The 18,441-nt window shown below is 38.1% G+C and overlaps 1 protein-coding gene across 4 annotated transcripts in view; it reads left to right on the forward strand.

The window, feature by feature from the left end:
* The first annotated feature begins 987 nt into the window (after nucleotides 1-987).
* RALGPS1 (Ral GEF with PH domain and SH3 binding motif 1) overlaps nucleotides 988-18,441 on the forward strand; it is a 75,123-nt gene continuing 57,669 nt past the window's right edge. For 2 of the 4 annotated variants that reach the window (XM_005491896.4, XM_026796378.2), the window contains exons 1-10: nucleotides 988-1,144; nucleotides 3,418-3,534; nucleotides 6,171-6,358; nucleotides 8,135-8,250; nucleotides 8,626-8,733; nucleotides 9,106-9,156; nucleotides 12,028-12,111; nucleotides 12,602-12,691; nucleotides 14,304-14,396; nucleotides 16,242-16,368. In XM_005491896.4, the coding sequence (XP_005491953.1) occupies nucleotides 8,194-8,250; nucleotides 8,626-8,733; nucleotides 9,106-9,156; nucleotides 12,028-12,111; nucleotides 12,602-12,691; nucleotides 14,304-14,396; nucleotides 16,242-16,368 (610 nt within the window). In that variant the 5' untranslated portion in view covers nucleotides 988-1,144; nucleotides 3,418-3,534; nucleotides 6,171-6,358; nucleotides 8,135-8,193. Of the gene's footprint in view, nucleotides 1,145-1,274; nucleotides 1,403-3,417; nucleotides 3,535-6,170; nucleotides 6,359-8,134; nucleotides 8,251-8,625; nucleotides 8,734-9,105; nucleotides 9,157-12,027; nucleotides 12,112-12,601; nucleotides 12,692-14,303; nucleotides 14,397-16,241; nucleotides 16,369-18,441 lie in introns of those variants that run through there. The other 2 variants (XM_074556557.1, XM_074556558.1) reach the window with 2 other exon arrangements.

An 18,441-nucleotide genomic window follows, 5' to 3' on the forward strand; every position in this document is an offset into this window, starting at 1 on the left:
GATATAGTTATTGGTGTTGTGAGCATCAGGACTCATAACATCTCAAATCTATGTTTAAAGTTATTTTTACAATTTATTCTCGAATTTTTCTGCTTTGAAAAGCACACTCATAGACATTTAGTTGTGATATATGAAGATGTTTAAACTGCTCTGAGTTTGATAGGTAATGAAAACATTTGGTAACCAGTAAAATTGGGAAGACACCTTATAAATGTATTCGGGGCATCATGCAGTATCTCAAAGCTTCCTCTGCATACCCTCACTAGGCTTTTGTTCTCTAACATGCAAACCTGCAGGCCAGTCCGATGGGCTGAGTGGAATCCTGCATGTACCTACCAGTCCACAGAGCCAATGTTTTCCTGTAGCTATGCCTACACACACTGAGCCTGAGCATTGCTTTTATAGAAGCTGTAAATCAGAGAAAGGTGCACCATCCTTTTGCCTCTTTGCTTCAAGTACCACTCTCAGTTACCAAGAAGCCCACAAAGCTCTATTTTATTGCCTTGGAAGAACACACAAGGTCACTGTGTGACCCGCAGCATCATCACCCGGACCTGAACCTGACCCCGGATTTAGTTTGGAGGTTCCGAGAGGTTCGTCGATGCACCGGGAAGGGAGAGGCACAGCCCATGCTGCGGCGAGGGGACGCGAACGACCGGCACTTCACTGACTCTTCTCCGGGAGCGGCCCGACCCGCTGCTCGGGGCCGGGCCGCGACCGGGAGGGACGCTCGGGCTGTTCGGAAGCCCTGCCCGGAGCCCCGGGTTCTCCCCGCGCCCGGACCCCCGGGTTCGCCCCTGCCCGGAGCCCCGGGCTCGCCCCCTGTCCGCACCCCCGGGCTCCCGCCGCTCTCACGGAGCCGCCTGCGCAGCCGCGCTGAGACCGCCAGGGGGCGCGGGCGGGGCGGGCGCGGCCAAGGACGGCGCCGAAGCACCTGCGCTCGCGCGCTCCCGCCCCGCCCGGGCCCATTGGTGCGCGCTCCCGCGCGGGGAGCCGGTTGGCTGTCGCGCGCGTCAGTCCGCGCGCCCCCGCCCCGCCCCGCGGTCCCCAGCCGGGCCGGGCCTCGTCCCCGGCGGCGCTGAGGGTGCCTCCCTCTCACCGAGAGGGCTCGTGGGCGTTGCTGGGGGCATCAAGTCCCGAATAGGTGAGTTGCGGACAAGCTCCGTGTGCCCGGCAGAAAAGGTGGGACAGGCCGCGACAGCCCCTCGTCCCTCTGCCTTCTACCGGCCCCGCTCCGGGCGTGTGTTGCGGGCGGAGCTCTGCGGCGACAGGCCCAGACGGGCGCTCACCCTCCAGAGGCGCCGCTAGCGGGAGGCCGGCGGCTCCCCGGGGGCGGCGCGGGGCGCTGCCGCATCGCGCCCACCGTGGCGGGTCCGGGCGCCTCCCGCGCGGGGCGCGGCAGGTGCGCGGGAGGCGGGGTGGGCGCTGGCGGCGCTTCCCCGCTCTGCGAGCGCCCGACCGGCCCCGCGGCCTCGCTCGGAAAGGGCCCCGGGCCCCTCCCCGCCCGGCGATGTCGCTCCGGCGCGGGGCCGGCGGTCCCCACGGCCCTGCCCGCCGGCGGGGCTCGGAGGCCGGCCCGGTGCGGTGAGGCGGGGCGGGCACGTGCAGTCGGTGCTGCGCGGCGCGAATCCGGGCGGACAGCGGGAGCAGCCTTGGTTCGGATGTGGGGTCTAGGGGGAACAGATGGAAACCACCTAGGGTTGGCTACGTCCTTGTGTCTTTAGGAATAAATTTGAAAACTATTGGCGTATCATGGGGATGAAACCGTGCGGATCTTGTTAAGAGCCTTTACTGCGATCTGTTTTCAATTCACTTCAGATAGTTTTTGGTCTAGCTTCTGCAGGCTTATGTCAGCCTGGGGCTTTGGCATGTAGTGGATGGAGCAATGGATGTTAAAATTTTTGGTTGTAGAAGTACATCATGCCTTTTGTCTGTGGTTTGTTGTTCTGAACCCAACTAAATGGAGCATATGTATTCTTGTCATACTAATTATTGAAAAAATTGAAATGCGTTGGTGTCTCTGAAATATAAAAGAATATTCCTTGCCTCAGAAACCTTATCTATGAATGTTGCAATTTGTCTTTTATGTATAGCTTTGATAGTCAGATATTTTTTCACTTGTTGAATATTCATGCCATGCCTGGTAGATATGCTTCATGTCTCAGAAGGACAGGAAGCTGTTGTAAAGGGCAGACCTACACACACTCATTTGTTCGTTTTCTGTATGTTGCCTATTCTGCATGATGGAGCACCAGTTTGAAGAAAAATGAGTACAAAACACTTTCAAACCAAGTTATTTTATTCGTTTTTCTGTTTATTTGCCTTATTTTGGTGAAGACACCTAGAAGTTCATGCCCATAGGAATTACAAGTTTTGCCCTTTATTAAAATGCCACGTGATGCAGGGCAGACAACAGGCGTCATGTCTGTAATTTCACTGAAATACTTAAATGGTTGCTAACCCATTTTTAACTTGTCATTTTGATTATTCTCTGAACTCGGATCATTTGCTCATGCAAGGAGTGCCTACTGGATGAGTTTTGGATGTGTCAAAAGAATACTGCTTTTCTAGCAAATGATAGTTTGCTTTGATGCCAGTAGGAATTGTGTATAGTTATAGCAAGAAGAGAGACTTTAAGGGGGAGGTTCTCTTGTGATAGAACAAAAATAAAACCTGTAGTAGAGGCACAGTAGCACCAATTGACCTGCAGTTATTTTTGCCTTTATCAAAGCAACATGGGCTTTAATGAGATTTTCATGTCAGTCTATATAAAAGAAGCTTTGAGGTTATTTTCTTCTCATTTGATGTGTAATTTTATTAAACATTAGGTTTTAGAAAAGTTGGTATAAGGCAAAAGAGGAGAAAAGGGAAGGGCTATGCCTAAAGTAAATATCCCCAAAATGAGTTACCTAAGCAGTATTTTTCTCAGGTTTGTAGCTGATCATGTTTGTTGGAAGAGCTATGGCTTTATTTGCTGATACAGAGATAAAAGAATTACTGTATTTGGATTTGTGTCCGTTTTGCTTTGTTTAGTTAAGCCTTGAGGAAAATGATGTGAGAATGACTAGCATTTACAATTCATAAAGCACCTTGAAAGAAGTGAGTGAAACCAATAAATAATGTGTGTTGGCTTGGACCTTGTGTTGATTGACAGAGTGAGGGGGAGTTACAAGCACATATTTGGAGTATATTTAGCTATGAAACTTATAATACATTGCTCTTCTCTCTGTGATGTATATGTAGTTCTTTTAAGTTTGGGAATTGTCAAGTAGCAGTGAAACTAGAATGGGGAACCAACAATGGAAGTTGTGAGGGAGACGTAAGAATAAAAATACTAGAGCACATGTTTCAGGTGAGGAGTGCAGAGTTTGAGAATAATTGAGTTGTAAAATAAATCCTGTTTCCTGGCATTTACAGGAATGTTATGCTTTTAAACAAGAGATAAAACTGCTGAAAAACTAGAGCTAGACCCAGCAACAAACTAATGGAGATGTGCAGCAAAATGGGTTGAGAGCACGGCTGCCTTATTCCACTGTAAGTATGCAACTGTATTTAAAGTTACAGGTATTTCATATTTTCACTTATATTTGATAACCAGAGATTACAGAAGCATCTGTCAGTTCTCTTCTGTTTAGAGAACTTCAGTTTTAGTAGTATTTTACTATAATTTGCAGATATATGTTTCTTTTCCTGTAACTGAAGATTTTTTCCTTTCATGAAAATTCCCTTAAAGTAAAACTTCCCTAAACATATATCTTGGTCTTCTGAGATATTCAAGTTTGCAGACTTGCTTGAAGGGTAATGACTTTTGAAGGAGAACTTCTGCTGGAGAGAGCACTGCATTTCTGTCTTGATATAGAACCTTGATGTAAAGATTTCCAGACACAGTTAAATTCCAGTCTATGCAAAGTTCTCCAAATGGTTTCTAATAATTAGAAACCCATACTGTATTTCTTGTCTTAATTTGTTTAGGTAACCAGATGGAGATCTGTCTACTATCTTTACTTAATAGAATTCACTTTATTGTACTTTTTTGGCTTATACAAGTAATTTTGATCATACTATTACTTTACTTCCTGATGCAGTAAGTAATGGTGCAGATAGAAGAATGGAGAGAAGAAAACACTTAAAAGTAAATTTGTAAATGTAATAAATGTTCTTTAGAATGAGCTCAGTAATCAGTGAATATAGTAAAGATGTGGGGCGTAATCACATCTTTATAGAATAGCATTGGACATTCAAGCCAGCATTGTCAGCTTCCTACTCTTTCATGGTTTTAGCAACTGAAGATTGTGTGAGATATTTCAAATAACTTTTGACAGCCTTTTGCTCTGAAATTTTGCACACAGCTTTTAAACTAGAAAACTGAGACATTGCATTCGTTATAATTTTGAAAAATAAGACAACCTTATTTTTATTCCACTTGTAGAATGTTAGCTTACCTTTTTGGTGTAGTGACTGCCACATATGTCTTTGTATTCAGGTTGCCCTATGACAGTTAATTTGAAAAGCTGGAATTTTAATTGTTGGAGGGCAGCTTAGTGACAACAAAGGGACCAATGGCTGTCTAGTGTAACATGTGACAAATCAAATAAAGCATGTCATAAATGCATGACTTGCGCATTAGGTGTTGTTTTTAATGTACTGTTAGATATAATTCAGATCAGTTGTGTATTAAAAAAACTCAAGAGTTCAGGACTTGGATTCTCAAGTTGTTTCTTAAACTCATCACAGCAGCTGCTCCTCTGCTCACAGTCAAACTTGTTTGAGTACGTGCGCTGGAGGGGTGGAAGTAGGAGAGTTGAGAGAATTTTAGAAAGGGAAATCAACTTTGAATATACTTTTTCCAGAATTAGACTTGATCCATTGGCAGCTATTGGGAAATGATGCAAGATTCAGGTTTTTTCAGCCTGTTTACTCAGGGACGATGCATGTTATTGAGGAATAGTTATTTACTTGAGTGATCTCAGTTTATGGTCAGCTGAATTAATCCACAGCCCCATTTTATTTCTGTTACATTTTCATTAGTCATCATTAAATACAGTCAGAAGTTTCTCAGAAAAGGATGTGCATGAAACTGCTAAATTGTTCATAGTGTATTTTATCTATAGGTGGTACTGTTGCCTAAAGCACAGTGAAATATATTAGGGTCTTCCTGGTGAAATGGATACTGAAAATACACAAGTGTTTGCTTTGGAAGATCTTTAAAAAGCTATCACATTTCTATGACTAATATTCTGTAGCCTAATTGCTTTGTTCTTAATAAACTGTTAGTAGGCAATTATTTAAATCCAGGCTTTCATATACTCTAGAATTTCTCATGTTGTCCAAATGTCCACCAAGATTTATTGTTTAATTACTTCAAAAGGACTGTTTGAAATTAAGATATTTTTCATATAAAGCATTATAGTTACTTCGTTGGTTCTAACTAAGTTTATCAGTGCCCAGGTAGGGCGCTAGTGCACTTTGATTGCTCTCACTGAACCAGTTGTCCAGCTAATTTAAGCTTAAGAAAGAATATTTAACTTTTGATAGAATGCTGAAGTATATTTTCTTAAAAGCATGTTGCAGCTCTCAGTTCTCGATTCAGTGTCATTAGGAAGACCATAATCAACTAATGAAAGTAGTAAGTAAACGGTTATTGAAATCAACTAAGCCAGTTGACTTGTGGAGTCTGAAATGGCTGAATTAGGGGTAGTAAAAGCATATGTAGCTCAGTATTTTTCCCTTCAGTTAAAAAAATCAATAAGAACAGTGGTCATCAGTGGTTGCTGACGTGGTTATCTTTGTATTTGCTGAAAGCAATGTGAACAGTCAATGACTTCCTCAGATTGCTCTGCTAGCATTCAGAAATTAGAGCACTTTAGTGGACTTTGTTGTGAACAAAGTCCACAAATTAGTGGACTTTGTTGGCCAGAAGTGGTTTTCTGTGCTTAAGCGTCTCAGTGACTCTTGTGAGTTTGGTAACTAGTACTGCAACTGAACTTATGGGCACTTTGACAGCATTACATGCATGTTACTAACAGCAATATAAAATTTGCTTTTTGCTTTCAAAGAATGTTGCTTCTGTATCATAGATAACAAGATTTGACAAATGCTGGTAAAATAATGGCTCTAAGGTTTGCTTCTGTGCTTGGTTTTGATGGTGGTATTTTTGGGGTTTTTTCCAGTTGTTTTTGCAGTGTCTTCAGTTTTGCTTCTGAGAGTGCTCCGTATCTAAATGGGTTTGTCAAATTGGCAAAGAAGAACAGACAAACTCCGGTGTCTGTTGCATCCTGATTTATCCACTTTGCTGCGGACAGCCTATGAAGGAGATCTACTGCAATGTGCCTGTGAACCTTCCGTGCAAACAGATAAGGTGTTTCCTTAGTTTTGATTTTTAGCACTGTTTGTGTAATGCATCATTTTAGTGATTAACCTGAGCAAGTTGAAAGAAATTGTATGAATCAAAAGCTGTGAAAAGAAGTTGTATGTCATTTAAGTGGCTTCTTACATTTTATTGCCAACATTTTGGGCCTCTGGTAATTTCTGGGATTTGAGAAATTTCTTTTTAATCTAGTTGGAGTGAAATATGGCAAGTACAGGGGAATATTATTTTTAACATCTTTATGTTGTTTGATAGCCTTTTCACACCATGGGCATAGTATTAGCTCCTCTGTTACTTTGTGTGCAAAGTTATGCATTCTGCAGGTGGGGAAACACTTCAAATGATCAAGTGGACTTGACTAAAAAGGATAATTGCTTCCTATGACTTTTGTAAAGGTAGCAAAACAAGTGTAGAGAGGCATTTTTTCATAGACGTGAATCTTGAAGAAGTCCTTGCACGTATGAAAAAACAGTGCATTTTAAATGCTTGTGTTATATTTGGAACATTTTGGGGGGAGGGTGTAAGGCGAGGGGAATCTGTTTTGATCATGTCTAGAATGAAAGTTTCTAGCCTTGCAAGATTTGTGTATGTGCTGAATGTTAAAAGGCAAAAGTATATTAGTGCTTTTGGGTTTAGGTATTAAAACATTTTTGTCTCACTTTGATATAATGAACATTGAAACTTGTGTAAAACTGAATTTGGGCATGATAAAAGTTCACATATGGGATTTTTCTTTCCCCTTTCACATTGTAATTGATTCCTCATGCCCTGGAGAACGTATTCAGAAAGGCAGGGATGGAGGCCACAGGAATATTTTTGTGGCCTTAATGTAAATGCCACATGTTAAAGAAATTACATCTACAGAATTACTTTCCACTTCAGGATTGTAAGGACTGTTAAGAAGAGCAACTCCAGACCTAGAAATACTTAGCAGCCTGTTAGTGCTCAAAATGAGTTAAACTTATCAGCAGAAAATATAAAGAAAATTGACTTTTGCCTTGTTTAGCAGAGAAGATGTTGGCATTATTTGAAGCAAAATTAGTGACTTGTTTCATGAAAGATCCTGGGGAGAATTGTTTGTCATTGTAGGAATGAGAAGTGAAGACTTCATCTTTCGAAAGAGAGTAAAATAAGAGGATATTTTTATTCTTAGCTGTTTTCTTTTCTGAGGATTTTTCTGTTGGTGTGATCAGTGTTGTGGGAGGGAACGTGAGGACGCAGAGGGAGATGTGGCAGTTTCCCTTGCTGCACATATGAGCAACTACAGCTGTTGATGAAAGAGTCCATTTACAGGAGTCAGTGGCCGTGCCTGCCATGGGCTCATCCATGTGTGCTGTGGGGAGTGATGACACAACCATGCTGTTTGCTCAGTTAAACAGAATCAGAGCTTGAGCTGACTTGCTAGTTCTGTAAGCAGTTTGTGGTAGCCTGCAGTTTCTGAGACTTTGGCCTGCCTGGGAGGGACTTTTATATAAAACTTAATTCAACATGAATGACAAATAATACACTTTTTTCCCCCCTGCATTTCTGGAGTTGAGTGGAGGTAAGGGTAAGGACTTGGCATCGCTTTAGCAATATTCAGTTGTACTCCTTCGCTGATGGTACCTGGAAAAGAAAAGAGCATCTATCTCCTAAGATAAATCTTGTTTCCTAAGTCCTTTGCTCTGAGTAGGAAAATGAAATATCCTGTATTGCTGGGTTGTTTCCTGTGTGCATTTTGGGTTTTTTAATAAATTTGATTTATTCCACAAATAATTTGCTTTGCAGGAGTTTCTGTTTTCAACCAGTGCTGGCTGAGCTGAAACTTCCTGCGCCGTGTGGAGAGCATGTATAAAAGGAATGACTTCATGGCCAGTGTGATGGTCACCTCTGCCACTCCAGAGGTACAGTTTGTTGGGTTTTATTAGCTCCTGTATCAAAATAGAAATTTTGGCTTGTTTCAGCTTTCACAGAAGCCCTTTCCACTACTAGTCATATACTACACCATTTGTAAGAAAAAGAACCAACATGGCAAGAGAGTAATTATAGAGCACTTCATGGTTTTTGGTGTTCACAGCCATGTTTTTTTATTGTTGTTGTTAATGATTATTCATTTTGTTTTGTTTTAAATGGCACTTTTGACCTGTTACTCTGTAACTTAGAGCAGCCATGAATTGTTGGTGAGGTCAGAGCAATGTAATATACCATCAAAATGGAGTCGGTTATTTTGAGATTAATTTAATCATTCTGCAGATAAATCTACTATTTTTTCGTTTTAGGGTAGTAGCAGCTCAGATTCCCTGGAAGGGCGAAGTTCAGATTATGCCAATAAAAGCTACGATGCAGTTGTATTTGATGTGTTGAAAGTAACTCCTGAGGAGTTTGCTGTAAGTATAAATGTTATTTTTGCATTTAAGCTTGTATAATACTCAGGGTTGCAGAGTACTAAAAAATACATGAAATATTTTTTCTTAAAAAAACCCAGCTTTTAAATAAACCTTCAGTGTTTTTGAAAACAAATTTCTGACTTTATCAACTTCAATAAAATAATCCTGTTTTGGGATTTAATCATGTAGTACTGACCTGACACAGCATATTTGTTTTACTTTGCATTTTTTAAGTCTTTAAGGGACCCTAGCATAGGCTAGTTCTGGTTAGTAAGAAATATGTGTATGGATTGTAGTTACTGAAGGGCAGATAGAAATACGTCATTGTTAGCTCTTCATATTACATGATGTAAAATTCTGTCTTCATTTCAGAGCCAGATAACATTGATGGATATGCCAGTATTTAAAGCTATACAGCCTGAGGTAGGTTTTCTTGAACCATCTTTGGAAATCAGTGCCTGAGAAAATGTGATGATTCAAAGAATGCTTTTTTGGTTCAAAAATGCTCACTTTCTTGCGCTGCACTAATGTTTTTCTAGGTATATTCCCTGTTAGTACTGTGAATCTGTAATCCAGCATGAGTTACTTTGGTTTGTCATCTGTTGCCTGTGATAACTGTGCTTTTCTGGAAGTCTTCTTGTCTTGCTTTGAGTGGAGTGTTTCTTCAGGATAAGTTTATCAAGTGTAAAAATTCTCTGTTCTCCCTTCTGCTGCCGTTTTTCAATTCATATCTGATTTCAGACTTTTGACTCCTGCCTCTGACCATAATCTCAATTTTAGACTGCATCAACTGCTTTATAAGCTTCTTAATTTTAAGATTCGGAATAATAAATGCTGGAATTAAATTAGCCCAAACCCTTAAAAGTTACTCTTTTAAGATTTTAACCTTTTTAGAAAGACGCATAAGGGAACCTGAGGCCTGTTGAGGAAAAGCAGTCAAAGTTAACCAAGACGTTTGAAAATCAGTAGTAAGAGCTTGAGAAATGAAGAATAAAAGTAGTTGTCAGAATATGACAAATTTGCGTAAAATATGATAAATTTATTTACTGCAAAAGGTACGAGAATCACGTGACTCCTGCTTCAGATGTTTTGACTATAAGACCATGTGTCCATTGTGGCTTGTTGTCTTCTTGTTCTAAGGTTGGAATATCATGGTTTTATGAAGGGCAGCCTGAGCGCCCCCATAATGTCAGCAGAACTGAATTTCTGACAACATCAGTAGGGGCAGTCAAGTTTAGAAGGTTTTTAGTGGAAGGTCCAGCCACCTAATCAGGTCACTAACAAAACAAGTCATCATTTATTACAGTAGTTCAGAGAGATTAGCAGATTTCTATTTTGAGAAAATATAGGAAGGAAATAAAAAAGTTGTCTATCTGTTGTCTGTCCTTCCTGTCAGATAATTCCTTTTTTTCCCCCAAGAACACCAAGAGAGTTTTGTAGCTGAAAACGCTTTCATGCTTCTGCAATTACATGTGTGCTCCAGGCTGTTGGGGAGAATTTTCTTTCCTGTGGGAAAGAAAATGGCAAACAAATAATGCAATAAGAAATTAATTAATGCCCATAGAAAAATCTGCTAGCAAAAAATTTTCAATATGTACCAATTGATACATAGATACTTTTCTACGAGGAAGTTTTGTTTCTACAAATATCAGGACAAAACAGTTTGTTTTTTTTTTTTTTATTCTAACTACCTTTGCCAAAAGCAGAGGTAGTGTCATACTATGAGGAGATGAACGAACTGAAAAACAAAATACAAAACTATAGATGTTCATTGTTAAAGCAAATTTTGAATTTACTTTAGTTGCTATGAAACATGTGCCATAGAATTTTATAGCAAAAAATATCCCAAAACAATTGATTTGCTTCTCTTCTTTTCCTTTGTAATTGCTTCATTTTGCCTTTTGGAAATGAAATTCCCTAAAGTGCTTCTCTGGCAAGTAGATGTAACTCACTGAAGAGTGATCAGAAGGAAAACTATTGTATTTCCAGCTTCTGCTAGAATATAGATCTTTGATATGTAGCAGTTACCATGAACTATTAGTTGTTAATTGTGCTTTCTGATTTTCATCTTATTGGAATCATCAATATAGTTTGTTTGCCAAAAAGAAACAGCTGTTTCTATCCTGAAATTCTGCCAACTGTAGGACTATGTTTTAAAGCAAGAAATAGTCTGTGTATTTGTCATGAAACTCTCCCTTGCTATTAGATAAGTTATTAGACTAAGAAAGTTAACATTTTCTCGTTGAAATTTAAGGTTTTATTATTTTAACATGGCTTTATGCATGGATGGAAATACCTACAATTTTAGAGTTTTGGTTGAAAAGTCTTATCTCAAACATACAAACATCCTTTAAGTGTGGTATTTGCTGAGGCTTTTTCCTGCTCTTCAACAGCTATTACTAAGAAACACATCTGCATTTTACTCTGCAGAGTTTAGAAAAAGGATGTCTAGTTAACAATTCTTTGTTCTCCAGCAGAAATAATTATGCTTACATTTTAGATTTCTATGTGACTTCATTTAGATTTTTTTCCATGTCCTGAAATTGCAATCTCCACCACAAATTTCAGGGTTTTGCACACTTGATGGGAATGTTTCCTGTGACTGTGCTCACTGAGAAAACTGCCAGCATCCCTCCATACAAAAAAAAAAGAAGACAAAGTGTAATTCTCAAACACACAGGGGCATTTTGAATCACTCTCTTTTATCAACCTTCCTATTCAGTCTGAATTTAAATCTAGTCAAATGATTTTGCCATACGCAGAATTTTCCCTCTTGCAATTGCTTAATATCCTTAGGTTACTGATCTCTTCCACTTTTCTAACAAAGGTAAGTTTTGCTGTCCCTTTTAGGATATCTGAGGTTTTTTTCCACATAAACATGTGATTTTTAGTATCATATGACCAGACATGGATTTTTGATGTGGAGAATCTGTGTCCTGACAGATGCAAATTGGCATTTTTATCTGCAGAAGTTTTAAGTGCTGGAGATGGGGATTCAAAATGTGTTTGGAGCTGGAAATGCTTTTCCTGCTGCTCACACAAGCATGTACAGATCTCTAGCGTGTGTTCCATTTATCAGCATTACAAAGTGCTTTTCAGAGGCAGAATTCTCTTTGGCTGACTCTGCCTTTTCATATGAAGGTGTCTAAAATTAGTAGTGTACATTTGGAAAGTTGAACAACATTTTGATTGAAATTGAGACTTGTGGTTCTAAAAAACAGAAGAGTCATTTAGAATTAGTGTTAAGGAGAACTCATTTCTGTTTTTAAGGCAATTTTTAAATGTGTTTCCTAGGAACTAGCCAGCTGTGGATGGAATAAGAAAGAAAAACACACCCTTGCTCCAAATATTGTTGCCTTTACTAGGAGATTTAACCAGGTATATAATTTGATTACTGTGATGAACAGGTACTGTTTGACAGTTGTCTTTGAGTATAAAGTTAAACAGAACTACTCATGTGAATTAAAACCTGTTTTTCCAAACGAGGATTAAGATTTTTAAATTACAACTCCTGTTTTCAATTGCTTTGTCCACATTTTCATGTTGTTCCTCTAGACCACTTGTTCCTAATTATTAGTTCCTGATTTGTTTTTGCTGTGGTGCAACATTAGCAATATTTTTTCTTTTTTTCTGGGTCTCACTTGCGCATTCAGTTATCTTGGTGTTGTCTCACTTCTCTACCTATGCTGGTAATGCTTCAGGCAGTTGCAGTGATACAGATGAGAATTCATGGGATCAGAAATCTTTTCTTTCCTTACCCTGTTTTCTTCCTGGAGCATTGTGAGAGTTTGCAAATATTTCATCAAATAGGCTAATAAAGTCCATTTTTTTTGGTAATAAATTAAAGTTGTATGTGTTTACCTTATAGGTCAGTTTTTGGGTTGTACGAGAAATATTAACAGCACAGACCTTAAAAATAAGGGCCGAAATACTGAGCCACTTTGTGAAAATAGCTAAAGTAAGTGCAGATTTCTTACACTATCATTCAAAACCTTAATTCCTTCGTGTTTGTTTCTGCACTATGCCTGTGAGCCCTTGTTGGATTGCAGAGGGTAACAATTCTTCTTTTAGCACATCTGTTATGTTGTACTACATGATTAAGATAAAGGAAAGGAACAAGAACTGTTCTTTTCTACTTGGTTAGATGAACCTACCCAGTTTGGTGTGACTCCTCTTGTACCTCTACCTACCAAGTTTAAAAGTGATTTGAGTTGTTGGTGGCTAATTGTGTGTTGACAACATCAAATGTGGTTGTAAATGTTTCTGGTTTTTGTCTCGGACCGTTTTAAAACTTAACTTTTATGAAAAGAAATTCCTTGCTTCTAAAATAGCTATTGTGAGACTTGCATTCCTGCTTGCAATATGTAGTTGCTGGTATAAAGCACTGCTGTTAAAGCTCTGTTATTTTATTGAGTTTGAGCACTGCATTTTACACTTAGCTTTAAAACAAACAAATTTTAAAATATTTATCACTTTCACGACCTGCAGTCATTCTGTTTTATGTGACCCTGAGTGACACAGCACTTGGATCAAAGTCCCAAGTGTGAATTTTGTATGTGTGAAATTGCATATGTGTGTAGGTAATTAAAATAATATTTTCCATGTAGTAGAAAACAAATTTTCTATTGTGCATATTTCCAATCAATATACTTAGCAGTTTTGTACTTTTAGAAGAAAATTTATCTGAGTAAGTTACTGGAACAAAAAAATGGTCCAAGTAATAGGAGAATGTTCGACTTGGAGGTCCTCGGTTGTTCTTAGAAATAAGAGTTGTGTTGTTTGGGCTTTTTTTTAGCCTGCACGAGGGGGGACACTGCCCTCTTTCCTTCTCTTGCTTTTTTACTTTTCTTGCTTTTCCCTCCATAAAGTCCAGATCTTCCTTAAATGCTTCTGAGCAGTGAGTAAATGGATCAGTCAGGGATGAATCCAGCCCCTTATTAAGCTTCACAAAGAAGCTACATGACACAGTTCTCATTTTTGTATTTTACATTTTTATGCTTGTTGTAGCAAGCATTATCATCTTGACAGTTTTATTCCAAAGTATTTTCTGCCTGAGATCAGTGTGTTTTGAGTCATTGTCAAAACACAGAGTAAATTCAAAATAGATTGAAGTGAGGTAAATTTTTCTTATGCAACAGATTACAAAGGTAAAAGTTGTGTTAATTCTGAGAGTGTTGTCAGCATCTTCATGTAATGTTTTTGCTTGATTAAATATTTGATTTCTAAAATTATGTTACTTTTTTCAAGAACAATGCATCAAATACTTTTTTCCTTTTTTCTGTTCCTGAAGAAATAGCCTTAGAAAATAACAAATAACTGAAATCAAGTACTGTTTGTATTCTCGAAACTGAAATGCCTATTATATTGATGGGTATACTTGTAAAATTAGCAACTCTTAAAGTGGTCTTAAGAATCTTGCACATGACAGCATTGGGATAATATTTTGTCTGCAGTCATAGATAATTTGTATTTTATTAATGAAAAAATAATGGTTTATTAATGCAACTTTTATATTAATTAATCCTGCTTCCCTTTCCAATATGCTAAAAGCTATTATTCCCTTTTTCCAGAAGCTTCTAGAACTGAACAATCTTCATTCTCTTATGTCTGTGGTGTCAGCACTGCAAAGTGCACCTATCTTCAGGCTGACCAAAACTTGGGCTGTAAGTGTTGCCTTGACCCTTGTCCCTTCTGTCCTGTTTGAATTCTGACGTTCTTTGGAATTTGTCATATTGTAAAATCTAGAGGAATATGCTTTTATGTTCTTGTTTTTGTGGTACTGTAGTAGAAGCAGTGGTCTGTTACATGTTTTGTGAAAAATGGTGTTTTGACTGCATTTATTTTCCTGTAAATTGCCAGTTTCCCTTTGTGTTCTAGAAGCCGCTGGTTGTATGCTCAAGAAAACTTCTGTTCATAAGTAATCTTAGAAAACCCTTGTACAGAACGTGTATCAGTGTCCCCTTATAAAACATAGCATATTATTTAATACATTACCTAAAAGAAAGGAAAAAGGCATGTTACAAGTATACAAGCATTGATGTGATTATTGTGTGATGCATTTCAGTTTTTATTTATGTTAGAAATTAAAAGCATTGATAATTCTATTTTCAGAAATTCCATCTCTGGAAGGTAGAATTTCTTAGCCAAACTTAGAGTAAATTTAAATATTTCTTTAAAGAGGAATACACAACTATAGGTTATTTCTACTCCATGTAATGTTTAACTATACAAAGGTTTGGGTAATTCTCATCCATTCCACACACGATGGATCACATTGACTGTTCAGACCTTATACGTCTTACAGTTCAGACCTTAAGTCTTGGATAGGTTTATCAAGCTTTTAAAATGCTTGCAACTATTTTATGATTTAATTGCTCAGAATGAGGTTATAATCTAATAAAAAAGTAAATGTCTGATGTTTTGAGCAGCTCGATGAAGCTCAAAATAAATGGGGAGAATTGGAAATAAATAGGGAAGCTGGAAATAAATAGGGAGAATTGCTCATGTGTGAAATGAAGTATGTGACTAATTTGACTTAGACCTAAAGAGGTGCCAGGCTCTTTGTAGGCAGAGTAGTTCAGAAATACAATACATTGCAGGACCTCAAGCAATTCTCAGTGCTGCTAAAAAGAAAACAGCAAAATTATTTTGATATATTCATTTCTATCCTTTCTATGTTATTTTTTTATTAACTAGACTTAAAAGCTAGGCAGTACAAGAACTGGAATTTTCCAGAGGAAAAGGTGTATGAAAGAATGTGCTATGGAGCAGCTGTCTGTTGTCAGAAAGGACACATGCAAGAAGCTGGTGTACAGTGCCATAATTCTCCACTCACTCCTAACTCAACTGGCTTTTAAGACTGTTTTATAAATATTGCTGGGGTTTCTTAAAACAGCTGAAACAGAAAATGTGTTCTTATAGCTATAGTTGTATTTTGTTTGCTTTTCAGCCCCCTGTGACTAGGATTTTTGCATTCTTAAATGTTTTTTCTAGATTTCTGCAATAAGTCTTATAAATTGAAAACATGAATTTAATAGCACAATAATTTATTTTCCATATACTTTTTTTCTGAAAAGTTTTGTCATACTTTTATTAAGGTACTGTTGAAATGGCACAGTTTGCATTTATTTAGAGGATTTTCCATTGCTCTTTGTACTCTTAAGTGTAGAGGATTTTTAGCATCTCTGCTAAGTTATGAGAATGTTGGTGACTGTATTATAACATACTTTTTCCTGAGATTATTCAAAACTTACTTAGCGATATGAGAATCACTGACAAATTAGTCAGAAATAGTGGTCATGTTTTTTCATAGCTTAAGACCTACACTAAATGGCCTTTTTTTAAAACAGGTAGCATGTTTTCAAACATTGTGCTGCTTTGGATGATGATGATAAATTTATCTTAACTAGACTGTGTTCTCCTTTACTCTGGGCAATTCAACAAGTTACTGACTGTTGTTTTGTGTGGATTTGTCTTTGAAAATTTTATGATCTCTATTTTCTCTGTAGCTTTTGAATCGGAAAGACAAGACCACCTTTGAGAAGTTAGACTATTTACTGTCTAAGGAAGATAATTATAAAAGGACACGAGAGTACATCAGAAGCTTAAAAATGGTTCCTACAATTCCATATTTAGGTGAGTGTGAACAATTACCTTATTTATCTGTAGCTCATTGACAGACGAGTGCTAATGTACCATGTTGTGCACCTGAAGAACCCTGTATGTAGAAGAATGGTTCAATACATTTCATATTTGGGAAAATTAGATCAGTTTGAGATTTTTGGGCTATAGATATGTTTACGTACTTTTGGAAGGAGTTTTTCTCTCAGGTGCTGAATAAATATACATGTAATTCAATGTGAAAATGTATTAAAAGGGAGACCTGCAATTAAAATGCTGTCCAGCCTTGATATTGTCTCCTTTTCTTCTGTGGCATGCACAGAGTAGCCATTTGATGAATTGGTTTTTTGGTTGGTATTTCACCTAGAAATATTTCTGCAGAAAGGTTATTGTTAATGAAGTAGTACAATATAATGAGCTATTTTCTGGCTTTATTAGTGATTTAGTCAGATGCTAAACTGCAGCTAAAAAGAATAAATGTTTTTAAATTTATGACCCTGGGTAACAGGAGATCAAAAATTCTGCTTAGCCTTCCTGTGCCAGAATTGCTATCTGTATTGCTAACCCCTAATGCCTCAGTAGATTTATCTTCTGTGAACATTTGTACTCTTGCTTTAAGCACACATAAACTTGCATGTGCAACACCCAGCTGGCAGGATTTCTTCAACCCTGTCCAGTACCACATTCTTTAGCTCGAATTGAACATGGTAACTTTTACCTTCGGTAGATAAACCCTACCTTGTTCCTTACACAGCTTGAGACTACTCCTGACATTATGGACTTCAGTCATTATCTGTTGCCTTCACAGTAAATCTTCAATTACCTCTCTTCCAAAAGGAAGAGTCCTTGGATTACTTGATCATGTCTTGTACAGATGCCACTTGGCATCCTTGACAACTTGCCTGGGCAGCGTTTCAGTCCTGTATCCTTTTTTTAGGGGAAGAGGGTGCACATGAAGTGTACTGCCTGCAAAATTTAAGATAGAAATGCAGGTTATATTTTATACAGTTAATTCAGGAAGCTTTTATTTAATAAAACTGACCACCACTCCTAATGGTCATACTTTTAAAACTGTGTTGGAAGCTTGGTATCAGTTACTGAAACTGCTTTGTAAATAATTTCAGATTTGAATGAATATTTAGCTTATCAAAAGAGAATATTCAATTGAGACTCGTTTCAGTGAATAAATGTCTTCGCAAGGAAAGACAGCATTACTTACAGAACAGCTTCTTTATTTTGTGTAAATGAACAAGTAGATCAATAGATGACTTTAGGAGTAACTACTGAATATAAAACAACTGAATTGAGAATTACCAGGAGTGAGGATTTGCAGAGTTCTTGGGAATCCTGTTTGATGCTGTAGAGCCTCTTCTCTCACTGCAAGAAATTTACATGGTTGTGAGAGAAAGGTTCTTATTTCATTTGTGGAAGCCTGACATTGTTTGATATGAGCTAGAGGACATACTGGGAAATTAAAATTGCCACTGAAGTTTTCCAGTTACTCTGGTTTATAGAATTAGCTCACAGTCGTGTGTAAGAATTGTTTTAATACTACCCAGGTATTACAAAATCACTCCAAGCCACTTTTATACAAGATTTAAAATATTTCTGAAATGAATATGTGTATTACAAGCCTAATAAAAGACTTGGGTAATGAAAGAAAAAAATCTGCATGTTTCCTTCCTAGTCCAGCTTGAATCTGAAATTCCTGCTGGTCTTTAGCCAATCTCCTTGAGACTTTGAATTCTCCTGCATATGTTGTATCTTGTTTCATACGAGACCCTCTTCTTGCTGATGGCAAAGACTAGGCAGTATTGCTCTTCTTGTAAAGTAAGGCTTTCCCTGCATTCTGAGAGGTGCAGCTGGACATTTTGTGTAACCAGATGAATACAGGAGACAACTACTGTTTCGTTTCCAACCTCAGGCTATAATATGAGAGACTAGTATTTACTGTGTTTAAAAGTACCTGTTAAACATCCAGCAGTTGTTTTGTTTTCAGACAGGTCTTTCAATTTTTAAAAGGGAGTGAGAAAGAAAGAAAAAAACAAATCATGAGATTGGCAAGGCTATGATGTGAGCTGTTGGAAG

The sequence above is a fragment of the Zonotrichia albicollis genome, chromosome 21, assembly GCF_047830755.1.
Source record: "Zonotrichia albicollis isolate bZonAlb1 chromosome 21, bZonAlb1.hap1, whole genome shotgun sequence".
Taxonomy (NCBI): Eukaryota; Metazoa; Chordata; class Aves; order Passeriformes; family Passerellidae; genus Zonotrichia; species Zonotrichia albicollis.